Here is a 27,222-nt window from a genome sequence, read left to right as displayed (position 1 = left end):
ATTTTACTGCTTTTAAAGAATGATTATTATTTGCTTTTGGTTTTCTTTTTGTTTTTGAGAACCCCAATCAAATCACTTGCAAAAGTGAAAGAAAAGGATAATCCTTTAAGAAATCCTCAGTGAGCTAACTGCTTCTGTAAGCCTACCTAGTGTGCCTTTACTTTAAAACTACTTTTACTCACCATTGATGCTATTGGTTTAACTAGAAAAACTCTCCATCCTGAATTCAACAGGTAGAAGGGAGAAATAATGAGTTCAAGGGGGAATTCTAGGCTCATGAGTTCTATGATCTCAAACAATATGTACTTTCAAGTACTAATTATATAAGACTTAAGGTTGTATGGAATCATTTTAGTGTGTGTTAATGCTCACAAGCTAGCATATCACAAATTGTTAAAAAATAAAGATCCTTCTCTACCACTAATTGACTTATATATTGATGCAATATATTATATGATGCAGTAATGGTATTAATGTATATGGTCACATATTTTTTATTAACAAAATAAATGAAGGCATATGTATTATTGATAAAGACCATACTCCCTCCACATACACTTATGCATCCATATCAGACTACTGAAAAAGCATTCCTGTCTTCCAAAGTCCCGAATTCCCATTTTTTTTTGGGGGGGGGGAATCTTAAAGGATGAAAAAATAAAATAATGGGTAAAATGATAAATTAGAGTCATCAAACTTCAGTATAAAGGAACAGAATGTTAGTCTTCAAGTATTTGCTGTAACTGATTCTTAAGGCTTTACATTTTATCTCTAATTGTAGACTTATTAATTCAACAATGTGTCATTGTTACAGTAGTGAATTTATATTTTTAGTAATAGTTGCATTGTGGGTATGCCAAGATAACCATGTGGTGACACAGAGAAAAAAAAATGATGTCAGGAAAACACCAAACAAACAAATCTAAGAAAATCTTCAAAGCTTCAAAATGAACTTATAGGGATAAAAATTATTCATTGAGAAGTTGTCTGAATTTTCAGCCTCAGAGTCATATGTGTTTTTTCCAGATTACTGCTCTCCGAAACACACACACACACACACACACACACACACACACACACACACACACACTGTGGCTTCCCCTCAACACTGGATGTGTCCCTCCACGCCCCCCTCCCTTTGCCCTGCAATGGTATGATCTGCGTTTGATTGTAAATTGGAGGTGCCAAGCTGTGACAGTTTCCCCAACTCCACAGCCATTTGCTACAACCTAGAGCAGCCTGTGTTCAGTGATACTTTTCTTTTCCCCAACAGGGGCAAATCGAAGCGGACAGCGAAACCATCTTCAAGTTAGCCGCGCTTGTGTTACAGGTAAGAACGCACTGCCTCTTGCCCGCGCCTTTTTTGTTTGTTGTTTTTTGTGAACGGCCTGCAACTCTGAAACTTTTGCATGGGCCACTGGGCTGTTAGGGTTTTAAGCCAGCTGGTTGCCAGTGAAAAACATGAGCCACCGTTTTCGGTTTGAGCATCACTTGCACAGGCTATAGTGTGACACTGTATGTCGCAAAGGAAAATGAAATGTAGACTCCTTTGAGGGAAAAGAATGAAGATGGGACTTCAAGAACAGAGCTCTGGGTTACTTGGATTTGGGGAACAGCAATTGTTACAACAGCTGTAATTTTCATTTAAATTGAGTAACTTTTGCATACATTTTCTGGAGGCCGGGTGAAAGAGCCCCTTAATTCTTAAAGGCAGTGGTGGCTGAAAAATCAAACGCGTTCCATGCTTGTTTGAAAAGAGAAAACAAATAGCATGCGTTGATTTACCTACATCCTGGTTTAAAAAGACTGCGCCCAGACTAAAAACTGTGCCGCTCGGACAGACAGGCGTGTATCACGTGATCTCGGAAACCTGAAAGAAGACCTAGCTGTCTGTGCTTTTTCGGCTGTATCTGTCTCTTCTGTTAAGAATAAGAAATATTTCATGGATACTAATGTTTTCCTACCAGTGCCACATTCTCCATGGCCGCAGAGAAAGTTTCCTCGTCGTGTACATTCTTGAAAACAAAACTCAGGGACTCAGAGATGGAAACAGGACCCAGGGGTGAAATTCATTCGCTTAATTAACATAAATACATATTGATCATATCTTTGTGTTTTGTTTCAGGAAGCCAAAGGGGATTATACCAGGTAATGATTCCTTTTCTGATATTACTATGCAAAATAACCCTAGCTGAGTAGCTGAATGCTGTTGCTTTAAATAACAATGGATGCAAACTCAAAAGAAAGTCGATCCCAGGGCGGGAGACTGAGATCTCTTCCCTCTTCAAATAGGGACCTATTCTTTCTGTGAATGAATCCAGCAATGAAGCTTTCTTACAAATTTTCAAGCCAGAGTGACAGTGAATTGTAAACAGAAGCCCTCCAAAGTTCTATTTTCTGTTATCTGTTAGCGAGATGAGGAAATCCTCAAAAAGCTTTGGTAGGCTGTGCTGATTTTTTTAAACTTCTGATAATCTTGTGTTGGAAACCAAAAAACTCCTGTGTTGGAAGAGTTAAAACATATGCACAAAAAGATAAACTCTATCAGCTGCTTAGTTAAGGGATTAATACGGGCTTTCTTTTTGCAGCTGCCCTGAAGGGGCCTCACCCTTCATGCACTTGACCTAACAGTTGTATTGTCGCCAGTGGGACACGTACTGGTTCTAACTGCCTAACTGGCCACCTCATCAGAGTGTTTATATTTGAATTCATGCTCTACCTGCTCCTTTCTGTCCTTTTCATGCAGTCGTAGCTGGAGAAGCAGAAACGGTTAAAGGCGGAGGANGCCTAACTGGCCACCTCATCAGAGTGTTTATATTTGAATTCATGCTCTACCTGCTCCTTTCTGTCCTTTTCATGCAGTCGTTGTAGCTGGAGAAGCAGAAACGGTTAAAGGCGGAGGGAGGGCCTCCAATTAGGAACAGCCCGCAGGCCAATGACCCATTGAAAGCCTCACCTCTACCATGTTAATGTTCCACTCCTGGTAAACTTTACCCGTAGATTATTTACAGATCGCCTAGTACTCATTCCCAGCCAAGGTTTTGAATAGTATGCTCCTTAAGGGACTGCTTCTAAGCTTGAAAAACCTCCAGTCACGGAGTTCTACTTCACCTCAGAAACTCCAAATCTGCCTGTTCAGTTTGGTGAAATGACTGAGGAGTCCACTTAACACTCCATAATCCATTCACCACCTTCATTAGCTTTGTCTCGCACTGTTTGTTTTCTTTTTTAAGTTTGTGTTCAAGTTAGGAAAAACGCTTTGAAGGAATCAGGAAAACCTATAAATGCCATTTTTTTTTAAATTAAAGGGAAATGTTGAGATATGAGGAAGACAAATTAGTTTCTGGATCCTTGACATGATGGTGCTGGGTTCTCCGGGCTTGGCTTTCTTTGGAGGAGCCCTATTCCCTAGGAGGATCAGATATGTGAGGAATGTGGTCGTGTTGGGGGGTGAGTCTGAAGTTGATTTATCAATGAGGGCTTTAGGGCCCAAAGCTCACTCTGCAGTCTGGAACTGCTAACCCTTCCTTCCCCATTTTCTGCCTGCCAGGCATGTGATGGAGACTCTCTGAGCCTCATTTCCTCGTCAGGAGGATGGTAGCTGCCCTCTAGATTAGCAGCTGTAGATTGGGAGATCAAATGTATGTAAACATTGCCCAGGGCAGTTTTGGCATGAAGCAAGCTCTCTGTACACTTTGGCTGTTATTATCAATTATTCTAGTATCTTTATTGCCTTCCTCATTATCATCATCCTGCCCTGTCTCTCGGCAACCTCAGAGGAGACTTTGGGAACTAAGGTGCCTCTGAAGAAGCTGAATTAAGGCAAAGGACAGAAGAGACAGGTTGATATCACAAACCTTCCTTAGGGAAGATCTCTTGCCTACTACGACTGGAAGTCCTTTGGGAGTTAGTCCAACTTGAAGCCCTAAGACTTCAAGGTTGGTGAGTTAGTCTCACCAAGCCCAAACCAGTCCCCCTTTTTAACTTTGCTTTGTGCCTGTTGTTTTGCTGAGGGGTTACTAGGCTGATGAAATGGAAGACACTGTTCTGAAATTGTCTGACCCGTACTGAGTAGTAGAAGGAATGGGAGACCGGGCATCAAGAAACTAGCAACATGACCCTAAGTGAGCCATTTGTCCTTTCCCGGGCCTCTACTTCCTCATCTGTAAATTGGGATTAATGAAAATAGGGACTTAGCAGGATGGTTCTGAGGAGGTGAATGATGTGGAACAACTTCGTAAGTTACAGATTGTTTTGCAGGCAAGCATTAGTTATTGCTGATGAGGGTAAAGGAAAGAATAAGGAACTGTGAACTGTTGTTGTCGGGTATATCATGAGGCAGAATTGTGATTCCTTGCGACCACCCACCTCTTCTCTGTGATGTGATCGCTTCCTCCTATGAGCGGAGAGAATGTATTTTTCCTCCAAAGTTTGTTTTTATAAAACTACTTTAAGACAGTCAGGCAAAATGAAATACCTCGAGGCGATGTTATACATTGGTTAAAGCAAAGACCTAGAACCAGACGGCCTTCCTCAGTTGCCAGGTCTGCTGCTTACTCCCTGTGTAATGTTGAGAAGTTATTTGAATTGCCAAGGCCTCAACTTCCTCATCTGTAAAATAGAACTTATATTCATAGTATGCGCCCTGTGTCATTGCTATGAGCATTAAATGAATTAATATTTGCAAAGTGCTTCGAATAGTTCCTGCAGTTCCGACTATATTATTTCATCATATTACTCCCCCCCCACCGCCGTTTCAAATATGAATTGTTTGGTATATAAATTATGCTGTGATGAACATCTTTGTGTAGTTGGGATGTGGTTATCTGTGATTATTTTCTTACATGATATTTCTTAGGTCGAAACAGGCAGAGGGATGTTCCTTAAAAAGGCAGAGGACAAAGTGCTGAAATGGAGTTTACACATTCTTGATACCTAAATTAAAATTTTTATAAAGTTTATAGCTTTATCCAATAACATCTACTGAATGCCTAAAATGTATCAGCCCCAGTGCAGGCACTGAGGACACAGCAACACTTAGGCTAGGGCATCTCATTCCAGAGAATTGGCTTTCTGCAAAGGGCTCCCTCAGGGGCCCTTCTGAATTCCACTTTTCTGTTGGTTTGCATGTTGGTGGCTGCAGCTCTTGGCTTTTAGAACTAAGCTGAGTTTACTCACTGAGGTTTAAACCTCAAAAAATGTCACCAAATACCTTACAAGACCAGAGCGATGTGGCTTTCTCAATTTAAAAAAGTGATTGAACACCTACTGCTTTTTCTTTTTTAACTTTATTTATGTATTTTGAGAGAGAGAGAAAGGGAGAGAGAGCAAGTGGGGTAGGGGCAGAGAGAGAGAGGGAGAGAAGAGAGAGAGAGAGAGAGAGGGTGGGAGGGGGACAGAGAGAGAGAGAGAGAGAGAGAGAGAGAGAGAGAGAGAGAATTCCAAGCAGGCTCCATGCTGTCAGCCCAGAGCCCCACCTGGGTCTGGATCCTGTGAACTGTGAGATCATGACCTGAGCAGAAATCAAGAGTCAGACACTTAACCAACTGGGCCACCCAGGTGCCCCTAAACACCTACTCCTTAAGGCCGCGCTGGCCCACCCACTCCTTGTGAGGATCTCCCTCTTTCTCAGATTCAGCATTTCCAAAGCTGGACCCACCAGGATCCCAGGCCCCAGAGCAGCACTTCCTCCCCCGTCCTTCTTGTATGACATCACCTTTCTCTCTTGGATCCTCCCTGAGGGGTTCCCCTTCTCCCTTCCCCCCATTTCCTCCGTCTGTCAGTCAGCTCCCTTGTTTTCCTCTCTTTATCAGAATGCTTGCTTCCTCAGCCCTCATTCCCCTCCACTCAACCCGACTGTAGAGCTCTGTGCGTATAGTTTGAGAGCTTTCTATGACATTAGTTTCGCAGCCCATGCATGATTTCATTCAGTCCCCACCACAAATGTTATTGCCACATAACAAATTAGTAGATCGTAAATCAGGCCCAAGGGAACAGTGTCCCAGAGCCAGGGATCTTCCTGGTCTTCTCCGATTCCATCAGCCACAACCACCGGCACAGAACCCCAGTTATCTTCCCGAGACATAAATGGGACCATCGTTTGCACCTTCCAAGAATCTCTACAGATTCTCATTGCACAGACGCCCACCCTCCAACACCCTAACCTGGCATCAAGGCTTCACTTAATCTATATGATATATTTACATTTCCCATACTCTGCTGTTCATACTCCTTACTCTCCATTCATGCCTCTCTTCTCTTTCCTCCGCATACTCTGTACTGTTTTCCCTGCGTGGCTTTGCTCAACCTCTTCTTCTGGAATGTCTTTAAAAAACACCAACCTCCCCTTCTTGTTTAGCTTCCTGCCATGTTTCCTTAAGAGTATTTTAAGTGAACATTATCATAACCAGGAGGAAACCTTGCTCCCTGAAAGTTAATTAAAATAGTAGAGTGGGGACTTTCATTCTCTTTAAATAGTTGACAGTCTGAATTTCCAAGTCAGCCTTTAAGCTGCAAAGATAACAAGCTGCTTGGGTAACAGAACACAGACAAACGCAGAGAATTCCGGAAAGCTGACACGGCTCAAGGCTTTATCACTGAGCCAGCTGCAAATGAGTTTGTAAAAGCAAAGCCTTTTTTTTTTTCTTTTTCTTTTTTCTTAAGATCCTGAAAGGTGGAAGTTACCGGAATAACCATGTGATTAGGGCACTTCTGCTTGTAAGAAAAAGTGAGTGACTACAATTTGCAATTCAGTGCTGGGTCAGAATGAGAGTACAGTGTCACCCAGCTTCAAATGGGAAGGAATAATTCACAACGTACCGCTATACTAGAAAAAATGCAGTTATTTCCCATGGGAAAGGAACTTCTGTGGATGTCCTAAGAGTAGTTAGTGAAGGGAGGGGAAAAAAGAAATCAAAGGCTTTAAAGTACTTTCCCACCTCAGTCCTAGATCTCTAGAGCCGTTAAAAGCTCTAAAATTTCTTCTATTTCCAGAACCTGTAAAATCAGTTACAGTAATAAAAATAGCAGCTTCGTGGGCTTGGTGCTATGCCAAGTACTTACATCAGTGGGGAGGCAGTAGTGAAGACAGGAGCTCTGGAATTTAACAGCTTGGGTTCAAATCCAGGCCCAGACCCTTGCTGCAGAACTCTGGCTAGTTAACCTCTCTGGAACCCAGTTTTGAGGTCCAGGGTCCCCGTAAATGTTACATGGCATTGTTATTGTTCCAAATGTGCGTCACATCAACCCTGTGATGATAGGCATCTGTCAGTATATCCCCATTTTACAGCTCTTTACCGAGCATGGGAGTCTCCTGTTTTAGATTCCAGCACAAACTGTGAGAATCATTACCTTTCTTGCTGGCAGAATAAAGAAGACTGACTGGAAAGAAACTGAACATTTCTGTCTTATTTCGGGCAAGGGCTTTAATGAATCAGCAAAAAGCTTTTGTGAAGAAAAACTGACAAGAAGCAGCTTTTCTCTTTTCCTGTGCAATGACTCTATTTTTTTAAATTTTTAAAAAATGTTTTTTATTTATTTCTGAGAGAGAGAGACAGCGTGAGCAGGGGAGGGTCAGAGAGAGAGAGGGAGATCCAGAATCTGAAGTAGGCTCCAGGCTCTGAGCTAGCTGTCAGCACAGAGCCCAGCGCGGGGCTCCAACCCACAAACCATGAGCCAAAGTCAGATGTTCAACCGACTGAGCCACCCAGGCGCCCCAGCAATGACTCTATTTTAAAGTTTGACCTAAAGATATAGACAAGTTCTTCTTTATATCAGTTCAGGGCATTCATACTTTATTTTTAATGATTTGTAAATACATCGAAGTGTTAGGTGGTTTTACATGTTTTACAAACATTAATTCATTAATCATTATCTTCACCCAATGAACCTGGTATAATATTATCCCCATACTACAAGCAAGATTAAGTAATTATGTGCAGCATTATATTGATATGACCATATTATGGTTTCATGTTCCCCAATGACTTGGCCAGATGTCAAGAGTTATGTTGAATAAACAAACAAGCTAACCACACAGGGAATCATGGACAAATGAGTATGGGGAATACTTGGTCAAGAGTTAAACAAAATTCAGGTTCTTTTCAGTAAATGTCCAATCTGCTCTCATGTATAGCGAATCTCTTAGAAGAAAGCATGTAAATAATGTTTCCAACACGTAATTGTCCCTGATGGATGAGCCTCTTGCCTGACAACGTTCTCTGGACTTCACCTTGTTAAGTGTGGGTTCATTTATTTGCTGAAAACTCAGTATTAAAATACCTTTAAAAGCTAAGCAGTTTGGGGAAGTCTTGTCTTCGTACTCCCTGCCAGGTTCACTACTCCCCTAGATTTTAGTTCCATTAACTCTTAGGCAAGATAAACATTCATCAAGTTCTGAACTTGCTTTTCCCAAAGAGCTCTGGATTTGGAAAAAATCAGCCATCCCATACAATGGGCGTTTTTCCATCTGTTCTAAGCATAGGATGTTAGAGCTGGCCAATATCATGCACTTGAACCATCGTTTTATAGCTGATGACCTAAGGAGTGACATATCCATGACAGTTCAGGTAGACAAGACCAGACCTGCATGCAGTCTGTGTACCCCGGCTGTCTCAGATTTACCATTTTCACATCCATCTGTGTGAGCAGACCTATGTGGAGCCCTGCTGTCCCCGCTGGAAGGCAGTGAGGGACGGCAGGCAGCTGACTCTACCCTGGTAAGTGGCGTTATCAGTGTAGTGGCCCCGAGTCTAATATTAGTCACTTGAGGAGATAGTTTAAGAGTGAGAAGGTGGGAAACGAGCTCTCGATCTCAGTGCCCTTGGATGCCTTGCCTTTTTTTTCTCATTGTCCAACTCCATTCATTTGTGTAGATTAAATACCTAGAGTATATGAGGAGCTGGACCAAGCAAGAGCTGTGATGGAAGCAGACTCTGTTTCCGGTTTTCTTTGTAGGAGACGCTGGGGAAAGGCATGGGCTCTGGATTCAGAGAGGTCTGCATGAGTTTGAGACAAGCCCTCCCAATCTGCTGGTGGCCTGACTTTCTGAATCTAAGGTCTCTTTTCTTTAAGAGGTTTGTTTTGTGGAGTAAATGAGATAATGTACCTTTCAGGGTGCCTGGTACGGAACGGAGATGTCGTAGTAATTGGGAGCTGGCTTCCACTTTCCCCTCAGTTCCGTCTATTATAGCGAGTGTGGTGTTTGTTGCCCTTTTTTTTTTTTAAACCATCTTAGCGATGATTAAGTTTAATGGTGCAGATTGTTGTGCAACCATCCCCACCACCTGCCTCCAAAATTTTTCACACTGCAAAACTAAAACTCTGTACCCGTTAAATAGTAACACATGTGTCCCCTTCCACCAGCCCCTGGCTCCCACCATTCCACTTTCTGTCTCTGTGCATTTGCCTTTTCTGTGACCTCATATAAGTGCAGCCATGCAATATTTGTCTTTTAGTGACTGGCTTATTGTACTTATCATAATGTCCTCACAGTTCATCTATGTTGTACCGAGTCGGAATTTCATATATTTTAAGGCTGAATGATATTCCACTGTGTGTAGAGACCACATTTTGTTTATCTGCTCATCCATGGTTGAACACTTAGTTCACTTACAATTTTTGGCTCTTATGAATAATGCTGCTATGAACACAGGTGTGTAGTATCTCTTTGAGACCCTGATTTCAATTATTCTGGGAAGAGAGATGCATTTTCTTTACAAAGAGTCCCTGGCTTCTAGGCACTTAATTATATTCCACCATTCATTGGGGTAGAATAGGGTGAGCTAAGAATGGGAATGTGAGACCGACCTCAGATTCTTATTGTAAATCAGCAGGTCTTACCTAGCAAAAGTAATGCTTAAGGAGTCTAGCATTTATATTAAAAATATTATTATAGATGAATATTTATTGACATGGAAAGATGATTACAATATATGAAGTGGGGAAAAAAACCACCCAGAAGTATATGTAATATACCTTTTAAAAAAATGTGTGCCAGTATATTCAAACACGTGATCCATGCTTAAAAACTGGTGTGTAAGTTATAGTGCAGGATCCTCTGAATTTTTTTTGTTCATACAGCACATTCATTCCCAATGTATGTATGTCTTATTTATTTATTTGTAACAGTTATATACATACATGTAGAACCATACCAATATCCAGTTCAGAATAAAATATTTACAAAAGAATAATGTGTGGAAAGGCATGAGCTAGCTTAACACGTTTGTATCTATTTAGATACAAATAAATATCTTTAGAAATTCTACTGTTTTCTTTTTGTACAGCCACATACCTCTCCACCATAGAGAGTATAAGAGAGTGGATTCTTTTTTTTAATTATTATTATTAAAAACATTTTTTAAAGTTTATTTATTTATTTTGAGAGAGAAGGAGAGGCAGGGGAGGGCAGAGAGAGAGAGAGAGAGAGAGAGACAGAGACAGAGAGAATCCCAAGCAGGCTCCACACTGTCAACTGTCTCACTGGTGAACATCTCTAAAACTCAGTTTCCTTATCTGTATAAGGATAATGACAGTTCTTTTCAAAGAATTTATTGAGGTATGATTGACATGTAACATTAGTTTCAGGTGCAGCAATCTACATGATGATTAGATATTTGTATATAGTGCTCAGTGATCACCCCAGTAAATCTCGTTAACACCCATCACCAGATACAGTTGTGAACTTTTTTTTTCTTGTGATGAGGACATTTAAGATCTCTCTTAGCAACGTTCAAATATGCAGTGTAGCATGACCGTGTTTTCCTACACTGCCTGGGTTAAGGCAGGGGCAGGAAAAGATTAAGCCATTATGGTTGTCATGACTTAACCTTGTCTCAGGACGGTGGGAAGGAAAACGTTTCTGATTTTCCTTCTTTGCATATCAGGGTGATTTGGTGGATCAACCTCCAACACAGAGTGCTTTTGTCAGAATTGTTTTAGATGCTGTTTTGTGTTTAAAAAACACTTCAGAGCTTAACACAATGACGTCCACACGTCCTGCACTGCATCCTCTTTCAGAATGAATGTAAGATCTGTGGCACACTACCTACTTTGCCTACCGGAAACTGCCCAAACCGGGGCTGAAGCTTCTCCCTGCCACCCAGAGCAGGGAGCCTCCCCGCAGCGTGTGGGAGGCGCTGTCCAGAACCCGCTGGCGCCCAGAGGCCCTGACAACAAGCTCATTCAGTTTGGGCACAGGCGCCCGAGGCTGGGCAGGCAGAAAGAAAGCAATTAAGACAATGGAAACCTACCAGGGAAAGAGCTGTTGGCAGGGCGGACTTCACGGGTGTGTGACCTGCTCAGCAGGGCCCTGTGCTTCGTTGATGCCATTCTGTCACCATTTTGAAATTGTTAATGCTTTTTTTAACAAGGGGCTCCACATTTTCGTTTGTCATGGGGCCTTGCAAACTGTGTGGCCGGTGCTAGCGGTGAGGCCTGGGTGTTGAATGGATTGAAAGAAGGTGTCTTTTCTGGTGTCTAAACAGGTCCTCCATGGAGAAACGCAGAACCACACAGAATTCTACAAACTGGCTTTTATTTATTTATTTATTTATTTATTTATTTATTTATTTATTTATTTAGCATATGTGTNAAAAAAAAAAAATGACCCTGTGAAGGGTGCCTGGGTGGCTCAATCCATTAGGTGTCTGACTTCACATCAGATTATGATCTCACGGTTCATGAGTTCAAGCCCTGTGTACAGCTCAGAGCCTGATGCCTGCTTTAGATTCTGTGTCTCCGTCTCTCTCTGCACTTCCCTGTTCGCATTCTATCTCTCTCTCTCTCTCAAAAAATAAATAAGCCTAAAAAATTTTTTCTTCAATGACCCTGTGAGGAAAGGGCTTTCATCTCTGTTTTGCAGAAAACTAAGCCCTGATCCACCAGCTAAGGGCAGAATCAAGAATGCAAGCCTTTGCATTTCACAGCTTCAGTATTTTGCATTTCAGAACACTTTACTTTTGAGAGTTTAAAAACCTGATGCACGCAAACAAAAATAAAAGGCCCGAAGTTCCACCTTCATATAACTTAGACAGCTGCTACCACCACAGTGAGGATCAATCTTGTGCCAGGAGCGATCCGGGCCTTTGCACTACCGTCGCTGCTACTTGGTACTAGTATGAAACTCAGTCTTGCTGGGGCTTTCAGATAGCGGCTGACTAATACATCTGCATATTTGGGGTTCAGTAGGACTAAGAATGTAGCATGACAGGCACTTCTGTCCCCATATGGGCAACCCATTTAGAGTGGACCTGAACTAAGGGATGGCATTTTGAGGAGTGACTTCTCCATCCCTTACAGATACACATTTTAGTGCCTTTGGGTTTGGTTTAAGAAACACTGACAACACAACACACACTCAGTCTTATTATCTGTGTTCAAATGGCTGATGTGGTTAAATCCAGTTTCAGTGTGATCAGGAAGGACACCCTGAGTCCCACATGCAGGATGAAGGGATAAACTTGTGAGGCTTTGGGGAGCCTGGGTTGCTCAGTCGGTTGAGCGTCCAGCTCGGGCTCTGGTCATGATCTCACGGTTCGTGGGTTTGAGCCCCGCGTCAGGCTCTGTGCTGACAGCCAGCTCAGAGCCCGGAGCCTGTTTCAGATTCTGTGTCTCCCTGTCTCTCTGACCCTCCCCTGCTCACACTGTCTCTCTCTATCTCAGAAATAAATAAAACATTTAAAATTTTTTTAAAAAATTGTGGGGCTTCAAGCTGACCATAAATAATTTTCACTTACCCAGTATGCAATTTCCCAAGAGAGGGACAGATTTCTTTGACTTTACAGTCCTTTATAGGCAATATGATCTGTATTGATTAATTTTCTTCCATGTGTTCTTTTTTTCTAATTCAAGATTTGTCTGACAGATCATTTTTAAAACCTATAGTAAAATACACTGACATAAAATTTACTATTTTAACCACTGTTAAGTGTATAATTAAGAAGTGTTAAATATATTCTCTTTGTTATGCAGCCAGTCTTCAGAACTCTTCGTATTAACAAAACTGAAACCCTACGCCCATTAAATATCCTGCCCTGTCACCCCTATCTCAGCCCCTGACAACCACCACTCTGCCTTCTGTCCCTATGAATTTGTGAAATATTTTTATTTTACTATGTTTACAGATTTTCATGTTAACCTGCTTCTCAGCCTAAGTCACTCTTACAAATTTTCTTTCTTCTGAAAGAGTGGAAGTTTTAAAGTAGACACGATTAGAATCCTCAGTGAGCTGGCTAATGTTTAGAAAAATCTCTCAACACATTTTCATTATTATCAGAAATTCTTTTGACTTAAAAAAAAATAGTTTAACAATTGATCACTATCGAGCCTGCAGATGGATGGAGTTCATTTCCCCTGCTTTATGAGTTAGGCCATGGACAAAACTTTAATGGCAAAGAATTCAAGCTGAAAGGCTACTGTGTTTCCCGCCAAGCAGATTCCTTGCATTTTGGTACAGCGCTGAGATAAGGAGGGTCCGACACAAATTCTGTGGTCTGGTCATGATGTTGGAAGAGCCAGATTCAAGGCTGAACTTGAACCAGTTACAGAGGATTCTGCTGAACCAGTCCTAAAACTTCTTATAGCTTGGGACTTGGCAAAGTGCTTCCAAAGTTTTCTCCCCATGTGGTTTACTACCAACCCTTAAGGGGTGGCAGATTTGGCAAATAAAAATAGAGGATTCCTGCTTAAATTTGAATTTTAGACAGATCATGAATATTTTTTTTAATTCCGGTACACTTAACATACATTGTTATATTAGGCTCAGGTGTACAATGTAGTGCTTCAACAATGAATACTTTTTTTTTAGTATAAGTGTGTCCTAAGTATTTAATCTGGCAACTCTAACCTAGATCACCCACTGGGGATTCTTCTTGGTGGTAATAATCCACTCCTAGCCTGGTCTGAGCATGAGGGGATTAAAGGGTTTTGGTAAGCTCACAAGAACACGTTTATTGAACATAGGCAGATGCCTTCACAGCATTCTATTGACAGGGCACCATCCCTATTTTTATAGTAAGGAAGCCAAGGCTTACAAAGTTAGTTTATCTAAGACCACAGCAATCCTACAGCACACGGAGACTTGGGACTGAATTCAGTTCTCAGACCAAACCTTATTACTGCACCTCACAGGTGGAGAGCCAGCTGGCTGGTTGGTTGATCTGTTGATGTTTCTAAGTGGAAACTTTGCAGTTGCCCACACCCAAGTCCTGGCTGCCCCTGTGTGAGCTCTGGCAAACGGGAGCAGCTCTGTGATTTGTTTTTTAAGCTTTTTTTTTCTTCAGAGAGAGAGAGAGAGAGAGAGAGAATTTCAAGCAGGCTCTACAGAATCAACATGGAGCCAGATGATGGGCTCGAACGCCCAGCCTGTGAGGTCACCACCTGACCTGGGCCAAATCTAATAAGCAACCCAGGCGCCCTGCTAGGTGACTTTTCTAAACCTCAGTTCCCTTACCTATGAATTGGAAACAGTGCCTGTGTCTAGGTTTGCTAAGAGGATCCAGTGAGTTCCTCTGCGTAAAATGCGGAGCACTTGTCTGCCACACTGCACAACCCCAGACAGTCCCCTTTAAAGCCATTTATTGTCCTGCTAAGAAACCGAGAGGTCAGAGGGAGCTGGAGATCAGAGGCAGCCTGGAAATGCATGTTCACACCTGAAGCCCAGTAAAAGGGCTTCATTTGCTCAATGATGAAGGGAGGGGACTACCCCTTTCCCCGGAAGCAGTGGGGACTCGAGCTTCAGCGGGGGGCCTGGAAGATGACTTCTGTAATCCTCTCAGTGATTTGGCTGGAGGTGTGAGCGAGAAATGTTGAGAGGAGGTGGGGGAGGAAATTCTGAGAATGGAAAGACCCTGTGACCTGGGCGGGGAGGGGTCGAGGTCTGGACCAGCCTGCCTGGCGTTTTCGGCCCCTCCCCGCTTCCACGACAGCTTTCCAATCCCCTCCCGCTCCTCCTCCCCTGCCTCCCCGTGCGGGGCTCCGACCCGGAGTCACCGGAGCCAGCCCACCGGCTGCTGGCATTCGGGACGCAGCGCCGCCTCCCTGCGGGGCCCTCGGTGAGTCTTCCGATCTCCGCGCGCGGGTGAACTCAGGGTTTGGGTCCAAGGAACTCAGCTCGCCCAACCGGCCGGCTGCCGTTTGGTCTGGAGGGGTGGAAGGCAAGGAGGGCGCTTCATCGTAGCTGCTAGGAAGTTACCTCTGTCTGTAAGCAGTTTTTTATACTAATTATTTGCAGTGATCAGTAGTGGGAGTAGACAGTTGAGCGACTCTGAGCCCTAGCTTTCTGCCCCTGCAATTGACTATGAATGAAATGAACACATGAGGTGTTTCCTACTTTCTCCATCTCCTCCCAGTACTGGGGCTCCTGTTAACAGAGATAACTGGTAAGGAGTAGAGAGCTTACTATGAAATTGGGAGTCAGTATCAAAAAAAATTGGACGTCAGGAATACTTTGTATGGTTGAAGGGACCTTTGCTGAGGTGTTGAGATTCTCACCTGAAGTGAGGTCCAGGTGAGTTTGGATGCCCTGTTGTAAAATTCTTCTGAAAATAACTGGGGTCTGATTCTGTAGCTCTTTTAAAAAAAACGAAGATTTTTTTTATATGAAATTTGGTATCTTTGCTATTAGGGGACAACTGTGGACTGACGTTTTGGTTTGGTTCAGCAAACACATATTCAGTTTTGTTACCTGTGTTCAGATCTCTCATGCAGTTTAATTCAGCTTTTGGCTACTCTGGATTTATCTAGTTTTCAAAAGCCACCTGTCTTATCCAAGAAACTGTCATAGAACCAATCAGTGGCCACCATGTTTATAAATTCTGAAGTCCCAAGTTAAGCTGGTGAGTCTTTCCTTCCTCAACTACTCTTTCTCCATTTTCGAACCCCTCTCTTTCGAATCTGGAGGAGTTAGGCTAAGTGGATAAAGCACAGGTTTGGAGTCATATCTGCTATGTTCTTACTGTGTCCATTTAAATGAATCTGTCTAAAATCTCAGTTTTTCCGTCTGTGAAATGGGGGAGCTGGTGATAATAGCATAATACACCTGTAGAGAAAGGCTTTCACCCAACCCCTGCCACCTAATAATGCCCAGTCAGTGTGAACTGTTATTCGAAGCATTTCTTCTGAGGACTGAATGACATCACTGCTGGGTCAGCCCCTACAGTCTCCTGAAACGAACCTCCTGGACTGTTCTCATACTCCTGGACCTTATTTTCTATTTTAAATGGCTGATTACTATCTATTTTTTGAAAATCTCCTTGTGTATTATGATGTGTGTATTCTATTATTCGTTTGCTAGGTTCCCCCTTGAGCCCTTCTGATTCAGCAAGTCTGGGTCAGGACTCAAAAATTTGCATTTCTAACAAGTTCTGAGATAATACCGATTCTGCTGGTCAGAGGACTGTGATGTGATAACTTCTGTGTTTCTTTGTTTTTTAACTTCTGTGTTTCTTATGCTTGTCATTTTTAATGTCCACTTACCTAGGAATTAGTAGAAAGAAATTTGCCTTTAGAACTTGTTATTAAGTCAAGGAGCTAATAAACCAGACTCTTCACAGAAGACCAAGTTCAGAGATAACTGAAAGAAATGTGATTTTTTTTTTTAAATTAAAACAGGGTGGTTTGAAGGCATTCTGGCCTGTGAAAAACCACTCTAAGTAAACTGATAACATACCTTAAATTGCTGATCACCTAGTGTTAATTGGTCCAGTAGACTGTTCAGGGAAGTTCCTGTTTATATGCAATAACGAAAACCTTTTAATAATGACATGGATAAGCAAGCTGTCATCCTTAAACACTGGATCCAGCAGGTAGTTGAGTTGGCCTATACTCCATGTAACAGACATTAAGTGTGCTTTTTCTACCCAGGATGATCATTCCCATGTCCTAGTCCATCAGTGAAGTGCATGGGTTCGGAGCAGGCTTAGATAAGGAAGTAGCTTATCACCAGGCTCTCTACACGGCAATGCCAGGAGACTGGCAAATGTTTTTAATTAGCACAGTTCCTAATGACTGCAAATCTTTCATTTGCATGGAACATAGGGTTAGAACTCCCGGCTGTGACAGCTTGTCCAAGTCTCTGGATGTCCCTTTTCACACCCTTCTCTTCAATTTCTTTTTTCCCCCCTTTATTTAAAGTCTGATGATATTTAGGCTACATGGTAGACTTAATCTTGAATGTCCAAACAGGCATTAACTATAGTGTTTTTACATCTTCATATACATATTTAGCAATATATTGTATCTGCCCATAAGTGTTTTTTAATATATTTATTTACTTATTTTATTAATTTTTTAAAGTAATCTCTGTGCCCAATGAGGGCCTTAAATTCACGGTCCTGAGATCAGGAGTCGCCTGCTCTCCCAACTGAGCCAGCCAGGTGCCCCTGCATATACATTTTTATGATATACGGGTTTGAGTTATATATGGCTAAAAAGACTCCAGTCCTAAGTTATTTTTTAAATAGCTTTGTTTATTTCTTTGTGTACTAAAGTTGCTACAGTCATTTCCATTGAGTTCTTATATTTAACTAATGCTTTTTAAGGCACTTTNTAAAAAAAAAAAACAAAAAAAAAAAACCCCAGGAAGTTTGGGGCTTGGGCTTTTTTTCCGAAGGTCCTAGAAACCTAGGGATGCCCCCACACCAAGATAGACAACGCCATATTCAAGGGAACTCAGTGATTGGTCCACTCTGAGAGGCAGTAGCACCAAGTTTGCTAATTGCCTGCCCTTCAGCCACAGAACGGCAGGTGGCTGGTTGTCTCAGTGAGCGTGTTCCCAATTAGCCACAAACAGGTGGACACATTTGCTGGGGGTGGCTGTTTCCACACAAGTGCTCCCGCACACACAAAGGGTGGCCTCAGTTTTGCCAGCCGTGTGGCTTTCTCAAAAATGAGTGAGGTTGGCACATTCCTTCAGGGTTTTTGAGGTCAGCGAAGAAAAACAACAGCCCAAGAAAGGGGGCTTGAAAATGCCAAAGGGAGTCATCGCCTGAAAAAATAGTTGTGTTGGTGATATAGTGGGTCATGGGCTGCTTCCTTCTAGAGAGCTGTCAGAATAGGAATCTGGAATACCTAAGTGGAGGGGTTCTACCTAGATCATCAGATAAAGCACCTTCTTCAATGTAACGTCTGAATTCCTGCCAACATGGTGAAGAAAAGCAATTTCTCGTTGAGTTACTGAGAAGTAACAAGTCCTGTAGATTTATGAGTGTTCTCTCCGGCCAGGACCTGGAGAAATCAGTCCCTGTTGGCAATTCTGGTCAAGTGCATCTTTAAAGTAACACTTCCATGGCTATTAAGGTCAAGAATGCCCCGACAGGGTGAGTGCATTTAGTGCATTTAGCTGGAGAAAGGCAGAGATATCTCCGTCCAGGGCTGCTCACCTCCCAGCTGCTTTCAGACCCTCCCTCAGGACTCGGAGGTTGATCCTGATTCATATAAACTGAGCCTCCTGCCCTGCCCTGCCCTGCCTGCCTGCTCGCCCGCCAGCCGGGAGGGGCCTTCTGTTGCTGAAGCAGACACCTGGCTGCCCCGGCCAGCTCAGTGGGTCCACGTGGCCTCAGGCTCCCAGGCACATTCCCCGGATGAGTTCTTCAGAGGGTGAACAAAGAAACACTCAGCTACTGTCAGTCCACTCAGACGTGAAGTCTCTCTTGATCCTAAACTCTGAAAATGATCAAGATTAACCTTAGAATAATGTGCCCGTGTTTCGAACGCCCTGGTGGGTTCACTTTTTGGTTCGCAAGCGACAGCCTCTGGCTTTTGTTGGCCACTGCTGTTCTTGCCCTTCACATGACAGTGGGGTTTGCCCTTGGGTTCCTTGTGTCCACCTAGTCGCCACATTTGCTTTCAGTTTTTGATGTGAATTATATCACACAGAAGAATGCATAAAACATGTAGGTTTGGTTTAAAGAGCAAATTTGAAAAGGCACAGCCTCGAAGCCACTCCCAGGGAGGACCCTGGCCAGGATCCTCCAGCCCCACCCCCATTGTGTAGCGAGCTCCCCCCTTCAATAAAATCTTCTTTCCCCAGAGGTACACTGACTCTGCGATACACATTTTCTTGTTTTGCTTTATACTTTTATCACCTACATAAGAATCCCTAGTTTCACTTGAGTTATTTTAGAACATGGGATTGTGAATTATTTTGGGTCTGGCTTCGTTGCTTATTACTCTTTGTGAGTTTCATCGTGTTCGATGAAGCTATAGTGTGCTTTCTCTGCTGTGTGGTATTCGTTGTATGAATATGCTACAATTCTATCATTTCTATTGTTACGAGATATTCAGGTTGTTTATTTGTCTTCTTGTGAACAATGCTGCTATAAAGATTATTTTTTTACCTGAGTTTCTCTAGGGTTATACCTAAGAAAGGGTCTCTGGGTATGAGGTATGCAAATTTCCAAAACGTTCATACCAATAAACATTCCCACTGGCAAGGGATGCGAGTTTCTATTGCCCTACATCTTCATGTAAACTAGGCATTGTCTGTGTTGTAAGTTTGGCAGCCTGGTGCTTAGCGATGATTCATTGAGGGTTTAGTTTGTGTTTCCCTGAGTACTTACGAAGCTGAACACTTGATTCTGTCTGTTGGCCATTTGGATTTCTACCTCTGTGCACTGTTTGCTGAAAGCTTTAACCGATTCTTCTGCTAGGCTGCCTGTCTCTGCTGTCTTGGGGTCCTTCTAGTACTCTCTTTTAATGTTTTGGTTTTTAAAATTTTTTTTTACATTTATTTATTTTTGAGAGACAGAGTAAGACAGAGTGTGAGCAGGGGAGGGGCAGAGAGAGAAGGAGACACAGAATCTGAAATAGGTTTCAGAGCACTCTGAGCAAGTGTTCAGCACAGAGCCCGACGCAGGGCTTGAACCCACAAACCATGAGTTCAGGACCTGAGCCGAAGTCGGACGCTTAACAGACTGAGCCACCCAGGCACCCCTCTCTTTTAATGTTTATAGCTGATGTCCACAGCTTAATCATCTCAGTATTGGTGGTGGCTTATTAGAAATGGGCTATTAAATGGGTTCTTACAAGAAAGCGATGGTATATATTCACAAGGAAAAGATGTTTTGCAATAGTACAAATAACTAAATTTAAAGGGATGATAAAAACCTTTCTTAACACACAAAAAAATAAAGCTTTGTTCTTTCCTGAGAATATAATCATTTGAGATGGTCCAGATTCCACATTTGTCAAAATCATTTGTGTATCTCTTATTTTTGTACAATTTGCACTGTTAATACGTTTCCTAAAGCTGGAAGCCAAAGTGAATTGCTGAGAAGGCATCTCCCTGTCCATTCTATACTAACAGTGCCTGTCACAAATCGCAAAGCAATAGTGATGGTCTCCAGGATGTTTTACAGTGGCTGCACAACGCTTTAGTTTTTATTTTGTTTTTTGCTTTTGTTTTGTTTTGGTGGAGGCCGTATTTTAAAATTTAGATATCTTAGATAAAACTCTGAGATTTTTGCCTTAATTTTTGGAAAAAAGAATGTAACCATTAGGCAATAGTGGATCCACATTCCCACACAGCAGAAGTTACCCAGATCTAAGTGCTCTCTACCAGCAGTGCAGTCCGATTGTTCCCCTCCCCCACACCCCCGGTTCCAGTCTCCTTTTGCTCCACATTAGTAGAGTTTTTAGCTAGGCTTGTGGCTGCCCCAAGTGAAGACTCCCTACTGCAGTGTCTTTTCACTTAGGGATAGCTGTGTGATGTTCCAGCCATGAACGTCAGAAAGGTGGGCAGATTTCCTGTTCTGCCCCTAAAGTAATGGGTTTGTAAAATAATGTTCCTCTACTTGACGGCTGAACAGCGGACATGGTGATGGGCTGTCTTGGACCACGTGAAGGATAGCAACACGCCAGGAGTGGTGACGCAACAGTGAACACTGCATACCCTTCTAGGACCCACTTTTACATAAAGGGAAATTAATTAAAATGTTGATTTCTGTCGCACACAGTTAGGTCAACATGCTGAGTAATACTTCAAACGGGCAATGTTTTCTTCTTTTCTTCGCAGTCACTACCACCCCCCATTGTGTTTGTTTCTCATGCTGAGTTTGACTTGCCTTTTTCCAGCTAGCTCAAACAGTTGAATTTCTTTTTAAAAAAAAAAAATTTTTTTTAATATTTTTTATTTATTTCTAGGAGAGAGAGAGAGACAGCGTGAGCAGGGGAGGGTCAGAGAGAGAGGGAGTCACAGACTGAAACAGGCTCCAGACTCTGAGCTGGCAGTCAGCACAGAGCCCGACGCGCGGCTCGAACCCACGAACCGCGAGATCATGACCTAAGCGAAAGTCGGACGCTTAACCGACTAAGCCACCCAGGCGCCCCTAAAAAAATTTTTTAAGTATATTTATTTATTTTGAAAGAGAGACCTTGTGAGCGGGGGAGGGGCAGAGAGAGAGAGGGAGAGAGAGAAACCCAAGCAGGCTCCTCAGTCAGCACAGAGTCCAATGCAGGGCCGCAACTTAGGAAACCCTGAGATCGAAACCTGAGCAGAAATGGAGAGTCGTACACTTACCGACTGAGCCACCCAGGCGCCCCACAGTTGAATTTCTAATGGGTCTCTCACTTGGCTCCTGATAGACATTTGTAGCTAAGATGTATTTGTATTCTGGTACTTATAGTCTAAGAGCGACACAGGAGAATAATTCTTTAAGTCTGAAAGATACAAGTGGAAGTTTTAGAGTTGAGGGGCACCTGGGTAGCTCAGTTGGTTAAGCTTCCAATTCTTGATTTCGGCTCAGGGCATGATCTTGCAGTTCATGGGTTTGGCCCCATGTTGGACTCTGTGCTGACAGTGTAGAGCCTGCTTGGGATTCTTTCTCTCTCTCTCTCTCTCTCTCTCTCTCTGCCCCTTTCTCCCTCTGCCCTTCTGCAACTCATGCTTTCTCTCTCTCAAAATAAATAAATAAGCTTAAAAAGAAAAAGGTTAAGGGTTGAATTAGTAGGAGTTTTATAATAATTCACATCAGGGTTTCTCAAACTTAGCACTGCCAACATTTGGGACAGGGGGATTCTTTGTTGTTAGGGTCTGTCCTGTGTGTTATAGGAGGTACGTAGCATCCTGGTCTCTGCTCAGCAGATGCCAGTTACTCTGCCTTTCAGCCGTGACGATGAAAAACGTCTTAAAGGGCACCTGACTGGCCCAGTGGGTGGAACAGGAGACTGTTGATCTCAGGGTTTAAGTTCAGACCCCACGCTGGGTGTAGACATTACTTAAAAAAAAATTGGGGGGGGGGCACCTGGGTGGTTAGGTAGATTAATCCTCCCGCTCTCGATTTTGGCTCAGGTCATGATTTGAGGGTGTTGAGATCGAGCCCCGCACTGAGCCCTGGGGTGGAGCCTGCTTAAGGTTCCCTGTCTCTCCCTCTCCCTCTGCCCCTCCCCTGCTCACAGGTGCACAGATAGGCTCGCTTATTTGTGCACTCTCTCTCTCTCAAAAAAGAAACAACTTTTTTTTTTAATATTTTTATTTTATTTCTAGGGGAGAGAGAGAGAGAGAGACAGCGTGAGCAGGGGAGGGTCAGAGAGAGAGGGAGACACAGTCTCTGAAATAGGCTCCAGGCTCTGAGCTGGCAGTCAGCACAGAGCCCGACGCGGGGCTCGAACCCATGAACCGCGAGATCATGACCTAAGCGAAAGTCGGACGCTTAACCGACTAAGCCACTCAGGCGCCCCAAAAGAAACAACTTTAAAACCAATGTCATAAGACGTGCTGAATGTCCCCCAAGGGGCAAAACTGTACAAGTTAAGAACCACTAATCTAAAGTGAATTTCTTTCCATATTCTTTTTTACATTAATATACTTTATAATTTTAGGTTTCAGATAATTTGGGCAGGAAGTACAGGGAGTTCCCATATACCACCTCTTTCTTTCCCCCTCCTGACCTCCCAGCAGTTTCCCATATTATTAACATCTTACGTTTGTGTGGTATAGTTGTTACAATCAAATCCATATCATTACATTATTATTAACAAAGACCCAGAGTCAAATTGGGATTCAGTCTGTATCGTTATAAATTTTAACGAATGCATAATATCATGTATGTCATTACCATATTCAGAATAGTCTCACTGCCCCCACATCCTACCCGTGCTCCATCTGTTCAGGTATATACCTTTCAAAGTAGTCTAAACTCTCCTCAAAATGACCCCTAAGCTGCCTCCCTATTATTGCACATTTTAGTTGCTGCCTGGTGATTGATTAGTACCCCAGCAGTCTTAGTGAATGAGTACTCATTGTTCTTTAGGATACTGGCCCATGATTAATCCTTGATAATGTATTGATTACTCAGTCCCCATGTCCAGATGAATAACATCTTATCACATCCTATAACCGGGGTGGTTCTAATTATGTACAGTAGTCTCTACTTATCTGCGGTTTCACTTTCCACGGTGTCAGTTACCTGTGGTCGGGAAGCAGATGATCCTCCTCCTGACAAATCACCGGAAAGTCAATAGTAGCCCAACACTAGGTCACAGTGTCTATGTCATTCACCTCCCTGCATCTCCTCATGTAGGCCTTTTATCATCTCACATCACATCTGAAGAATGGTGAGTACAGCACAATAAGGTATTTATTTTTAGAGAGACCACATTCATGTAACTGTTCTAATGGTACATTGTTACAATTGTTCTATCTTATTATTATTGTTTTTAATCTTTTACTGTAGCTAATTTACAAATTAAACTTTATCAGGGGTATGTGTGTCTAGGAAAAAACATAGTAGTACGTATAGGGTTTGGTACTATCTACAGTCTCAGACATCCGCTAGGGTTCTAGGCACGTATCCCCCGTGGATAAGAGGAACCATTGCATGGTTAAAATTACTCTTGAAAATTCCTTAAAAAGATGGCATGGCAAAGACCAGAGTTTATCTTTCAATAAATTCAACACAGGTGGTATTTTTCTCATGTTGAATCACATAGCTGGTGTTTTTTTTTTTAATTTTTTTAATGTTTCATTTATTTCTGAGAGAGAGAGAGACAGTGTGAGCAGGGGAGAATCAGAGAGACAGGGAGATACAGAATCCAAAACAGGATGCAGGCTCCAAGCTAGCCGTCAGCACAGAGCCTGACGTAGGGCTCGAACCCACGAACCATGAGATCATGACCTGAGCTGAAGTTGGATACTTAACTGACTGAGCCACCCAGGCGCCCCATCACATAGCTGTGTCTTTAGTGAGGCACTAAACATGTAAGTTGCTCATGTTTAGAAGACATGTATTAAATGCTTAATGCATGTTTACTAACCACTAGAAAAACCTCAGTGTTGTGAGATGCTGGTACTTCGAGGACACAGGAACTAAAACCTTGAAGGGCATCAACTTTATTTTTATTTTTATTTTTTTAAAATTTTTTAGTGTTTTTATTTATTTCTAGGAGAGAGAGAGAGAGACAGCGTGAGCAGGGGAGGGTCAGAGAGAGAGGGAGTCACAGACTGAAACAGGCTCCAGGCTCTGAGCTGGCAGTCAGCACAGAGCCCGACGCGGGGCTCGAACCCACGAACCGCGAGATCATGACCTAAGCGAAAGTCGGACGCTTAACTGACTAAGCCACCCAGGCGCCCCGAAGGGCATCAACTTTAGACCTCCGGTTTTGCACTTCTTCTCAACCATGAGCTTATTGAAAAGAATGATGGATAAAATCTCTCCCTTGCTTGGTCCTCTCTCTCCTCTCTCTTTTGGCTGACTATTCACATAAGTTAAAAGCAACTCCATCAAATGACATTTGTTTCTACATGCTAGGTATGCAGTATACACTCAATACATATTTGCTAGAAGAATAAGTGAATCTATAGTGACTAGCAGCCTCTACTCTAGTGAGCCTGAATTGCCACAAAATTAACTATAATCCAAAGAAGGAAATGAATGCTAGGCTGAGTTGTTGGAGCATAGCATATAGTTCACATGGACCCAGAAGATAACAAAACACAGGTAGTTGGTGGTGGTGATTAATAACAAAAAGTGTTTGTCCTTAGCCTCTCATATTAGAATATATACATGTATTTGCCTTTCATAAAAAACTCATATGCCAACTTCTTTGTAAAGGAAATAGAATTTGAAGGACAGAGCATAAAAGAAATTATTAAGAAAAATAAATATCATTACCGGGAGTTGACAGATGACCTTTAATATGAATAAATTGGATTGTGGTATATTTTGGTTTTCAGAAAGCCCAAACCCGTTTTCCAAGATTGTCAATCTCATTAAGCTGTACTGCTTAGATTTTAAATGAATAGAGAGATTTATCCTTATGTAAGAACAGGAGCCAAGTGACTTTTTACTTCCTGCAGTCATTTGTAAAGCCGGATCTTTCACCTTTAGGAAGGGCCACAACCTTCATTTTGAATGTAATGTTGACAGGTGCAAATCATAGTGTCCCCAAGCAAGGGGACGTTCCACTCTCTCTCTTCGTACTGTAAGATGATAGGTGTGTGTATAGTTTGCTCAGTGGCACGGTCAGGAAATGTGATGGTGAAACCAAAACACAAAATTTTTGTAGACATTGAAGGAGAGCCATGTCCACCAAGCCCGATGTGGGGACAGGATGAGTGATTACTGATACAGCACACTGTGCCTCAGACAGACCCTGTCTGCAGCCCGTGCTCGGTTCCCTGGGTTCATCTGTGACCATTGATCTGCGAGTGTTGAATGAATGCTTCCAGAGGAGATTCACGTGAAGTTCAGTGTTGGATCATCCAGCTGAGGGGTTCTCTTTCAATGTGAATCATTGAAGCAAACCCCCGGGAAGCTGATGTGAAAATGCATACATGAATCTTGAAAATAATTGGTTCAGTGTTTTCCTGTGTAACTAGGGGGTGAGGGTGAAGGGGAGCTGTGCCTTGCCCAAGTTGAGAATGTGCTATCTAGAATGCTGCTCTGAGGGTCTGTCAGGGAATCAGGTTATGGTCTTGTTCTTTTTTTTTTTTTTTAATGTTTATTTATTTTCGAGACAGTGGGAATGGGGGGAAACAGAGGATCAGGAAGCGGGCACTGAGCTGTCAGCACAGAGCCCAAAGTGGGGCTCAAACTCACAAACTGCGAGATTGTGACCTGAACTGGAATGGAATGCTCAACTATCTGGGTCACCCAGGCACCCTATGGTCTTGTCGCTTAAAGCCAAGCAGACTGTGTTTGCCTTCTGGCTTCTCTACATAGTGGCTGTGAGACATTGAGCGAGTGGCTTACTTCTAGAAACCTCTCCCTCTTACCTGTAAAGCATGGATAATAATAGTATCTACCACCTGGAAGTATCATGGTGAGACTTACATCAGGTATAATGCCTAAAAAGTGTGTTGCATGGTGCCTGACTCTCTACAAACAGTAGGTCATGGGAAAGAGATGAAGCCATGGACAGTAGAAGAATTAGCAGTGTGATGTTTGATGAATACCAGTTTGGTCAGGATTTTGAATAGCTCTTATGTACTTATCCCAGGCTCTGATAGACCCCAGAGAGTCATGTCTGTTTTTTCACAGACTACCTCCATAGATACTTGGGGCAGTTTTTGAGAGGACCAGTTATGACTGTGTTGTATTACCTGTTCTTCTTCTGTTAAGTTCCATGAAGACCACACCCGTCTCCTTCCTTCCTTCCTTCCTTCCTCCCTCTCTCTCTCTTTCTCTCTCTTTTCTTTTCTTTTCTTCTTTCCTCCATACACCCAACATGGGGCTCGAACTTACAATCCCGAGGTCAAGAGTTACATGTTCTACTGACTGAGCCAGCTGGGTGACCCCCCCAAAATTATCTCTATTGACAACTAGAATTTTTCCATCTTACAATGAGATCATAGCTGACCTTAAAGAGGTACATTTTTAGGTCACTTGATTCAATTTGAAGGATATCTGTGGTTTCATTAGAAACACATTTTCTTTCAAGTGGTTTTCCCAAATAGCCAACTTGATCCATTTTACTTCTAAATGTGGTAAAGAAAAAATAGACAAGTAATAGAAAACTCTGTACAAACCTTTTTATTGAATTGATACCTAATATGAAAAAAGAATAATACTACATGAGTGGTTTTATGATAATCAATATTTCAGCATGGTGAATATTATGTCCCACTAAAGATCGCTGTAAGTACTATAGGCACACAGAGAAGGTGTGTACTGAAATTTGAAGAATGCTCTGTGAAAATGGAATATGGAAAATCCACAGTTATAATAATTAGGTAATAGAATTGCTATACATAGGAAATATACCATGAACATGGCTGCAGGTTTA

General features: G+C 42.5%; 1 protein-coding gene across 1 annotated transcript in view; it reads left to right on the top strand.

The window, feature by feature from the left end:
* Nucleotides 1–27,222, top strand: part of FRMD4B (FERM domain containing 4B) — a 122,827-nt gene that overhangs the window by 50,565 nt on the left and 45,040 nt on the right. Inside the window, exons 6-7 of the mRNA XM_077770613.1 lie at nt 1,274–1,330; nt 2,126–2,148. Coding sequence (XP_077626739.1) covers nt 1,274–1,330; nt 2,126–2,148 — 80 coding nt within the window. The remainder of the gene's footprint in view (nt 1–1,273; nt 1,331–2,125; nt 2,149–27,222) is intronic.

Source organism: Crocuta crocuta, unplaced genomic scaffold, assembly GCF_008692635.1.
Source record: "Crocuta crocuta isolate KB4526 unplaced genomic scaffold, BGI_CrCroc_1.0 scaffold126, whole genome shotgun sequence".
NCBI lineage: Eukaryota > Metazoa > Chordata > Mammalia > Carnivora > Hyaenidae > Crocuta > Crocuta crocuta.
Note: the sequence above shows the minus strand (reverse complement) of the source record. Positions and strands in the feature narration are given on the sequence as shown.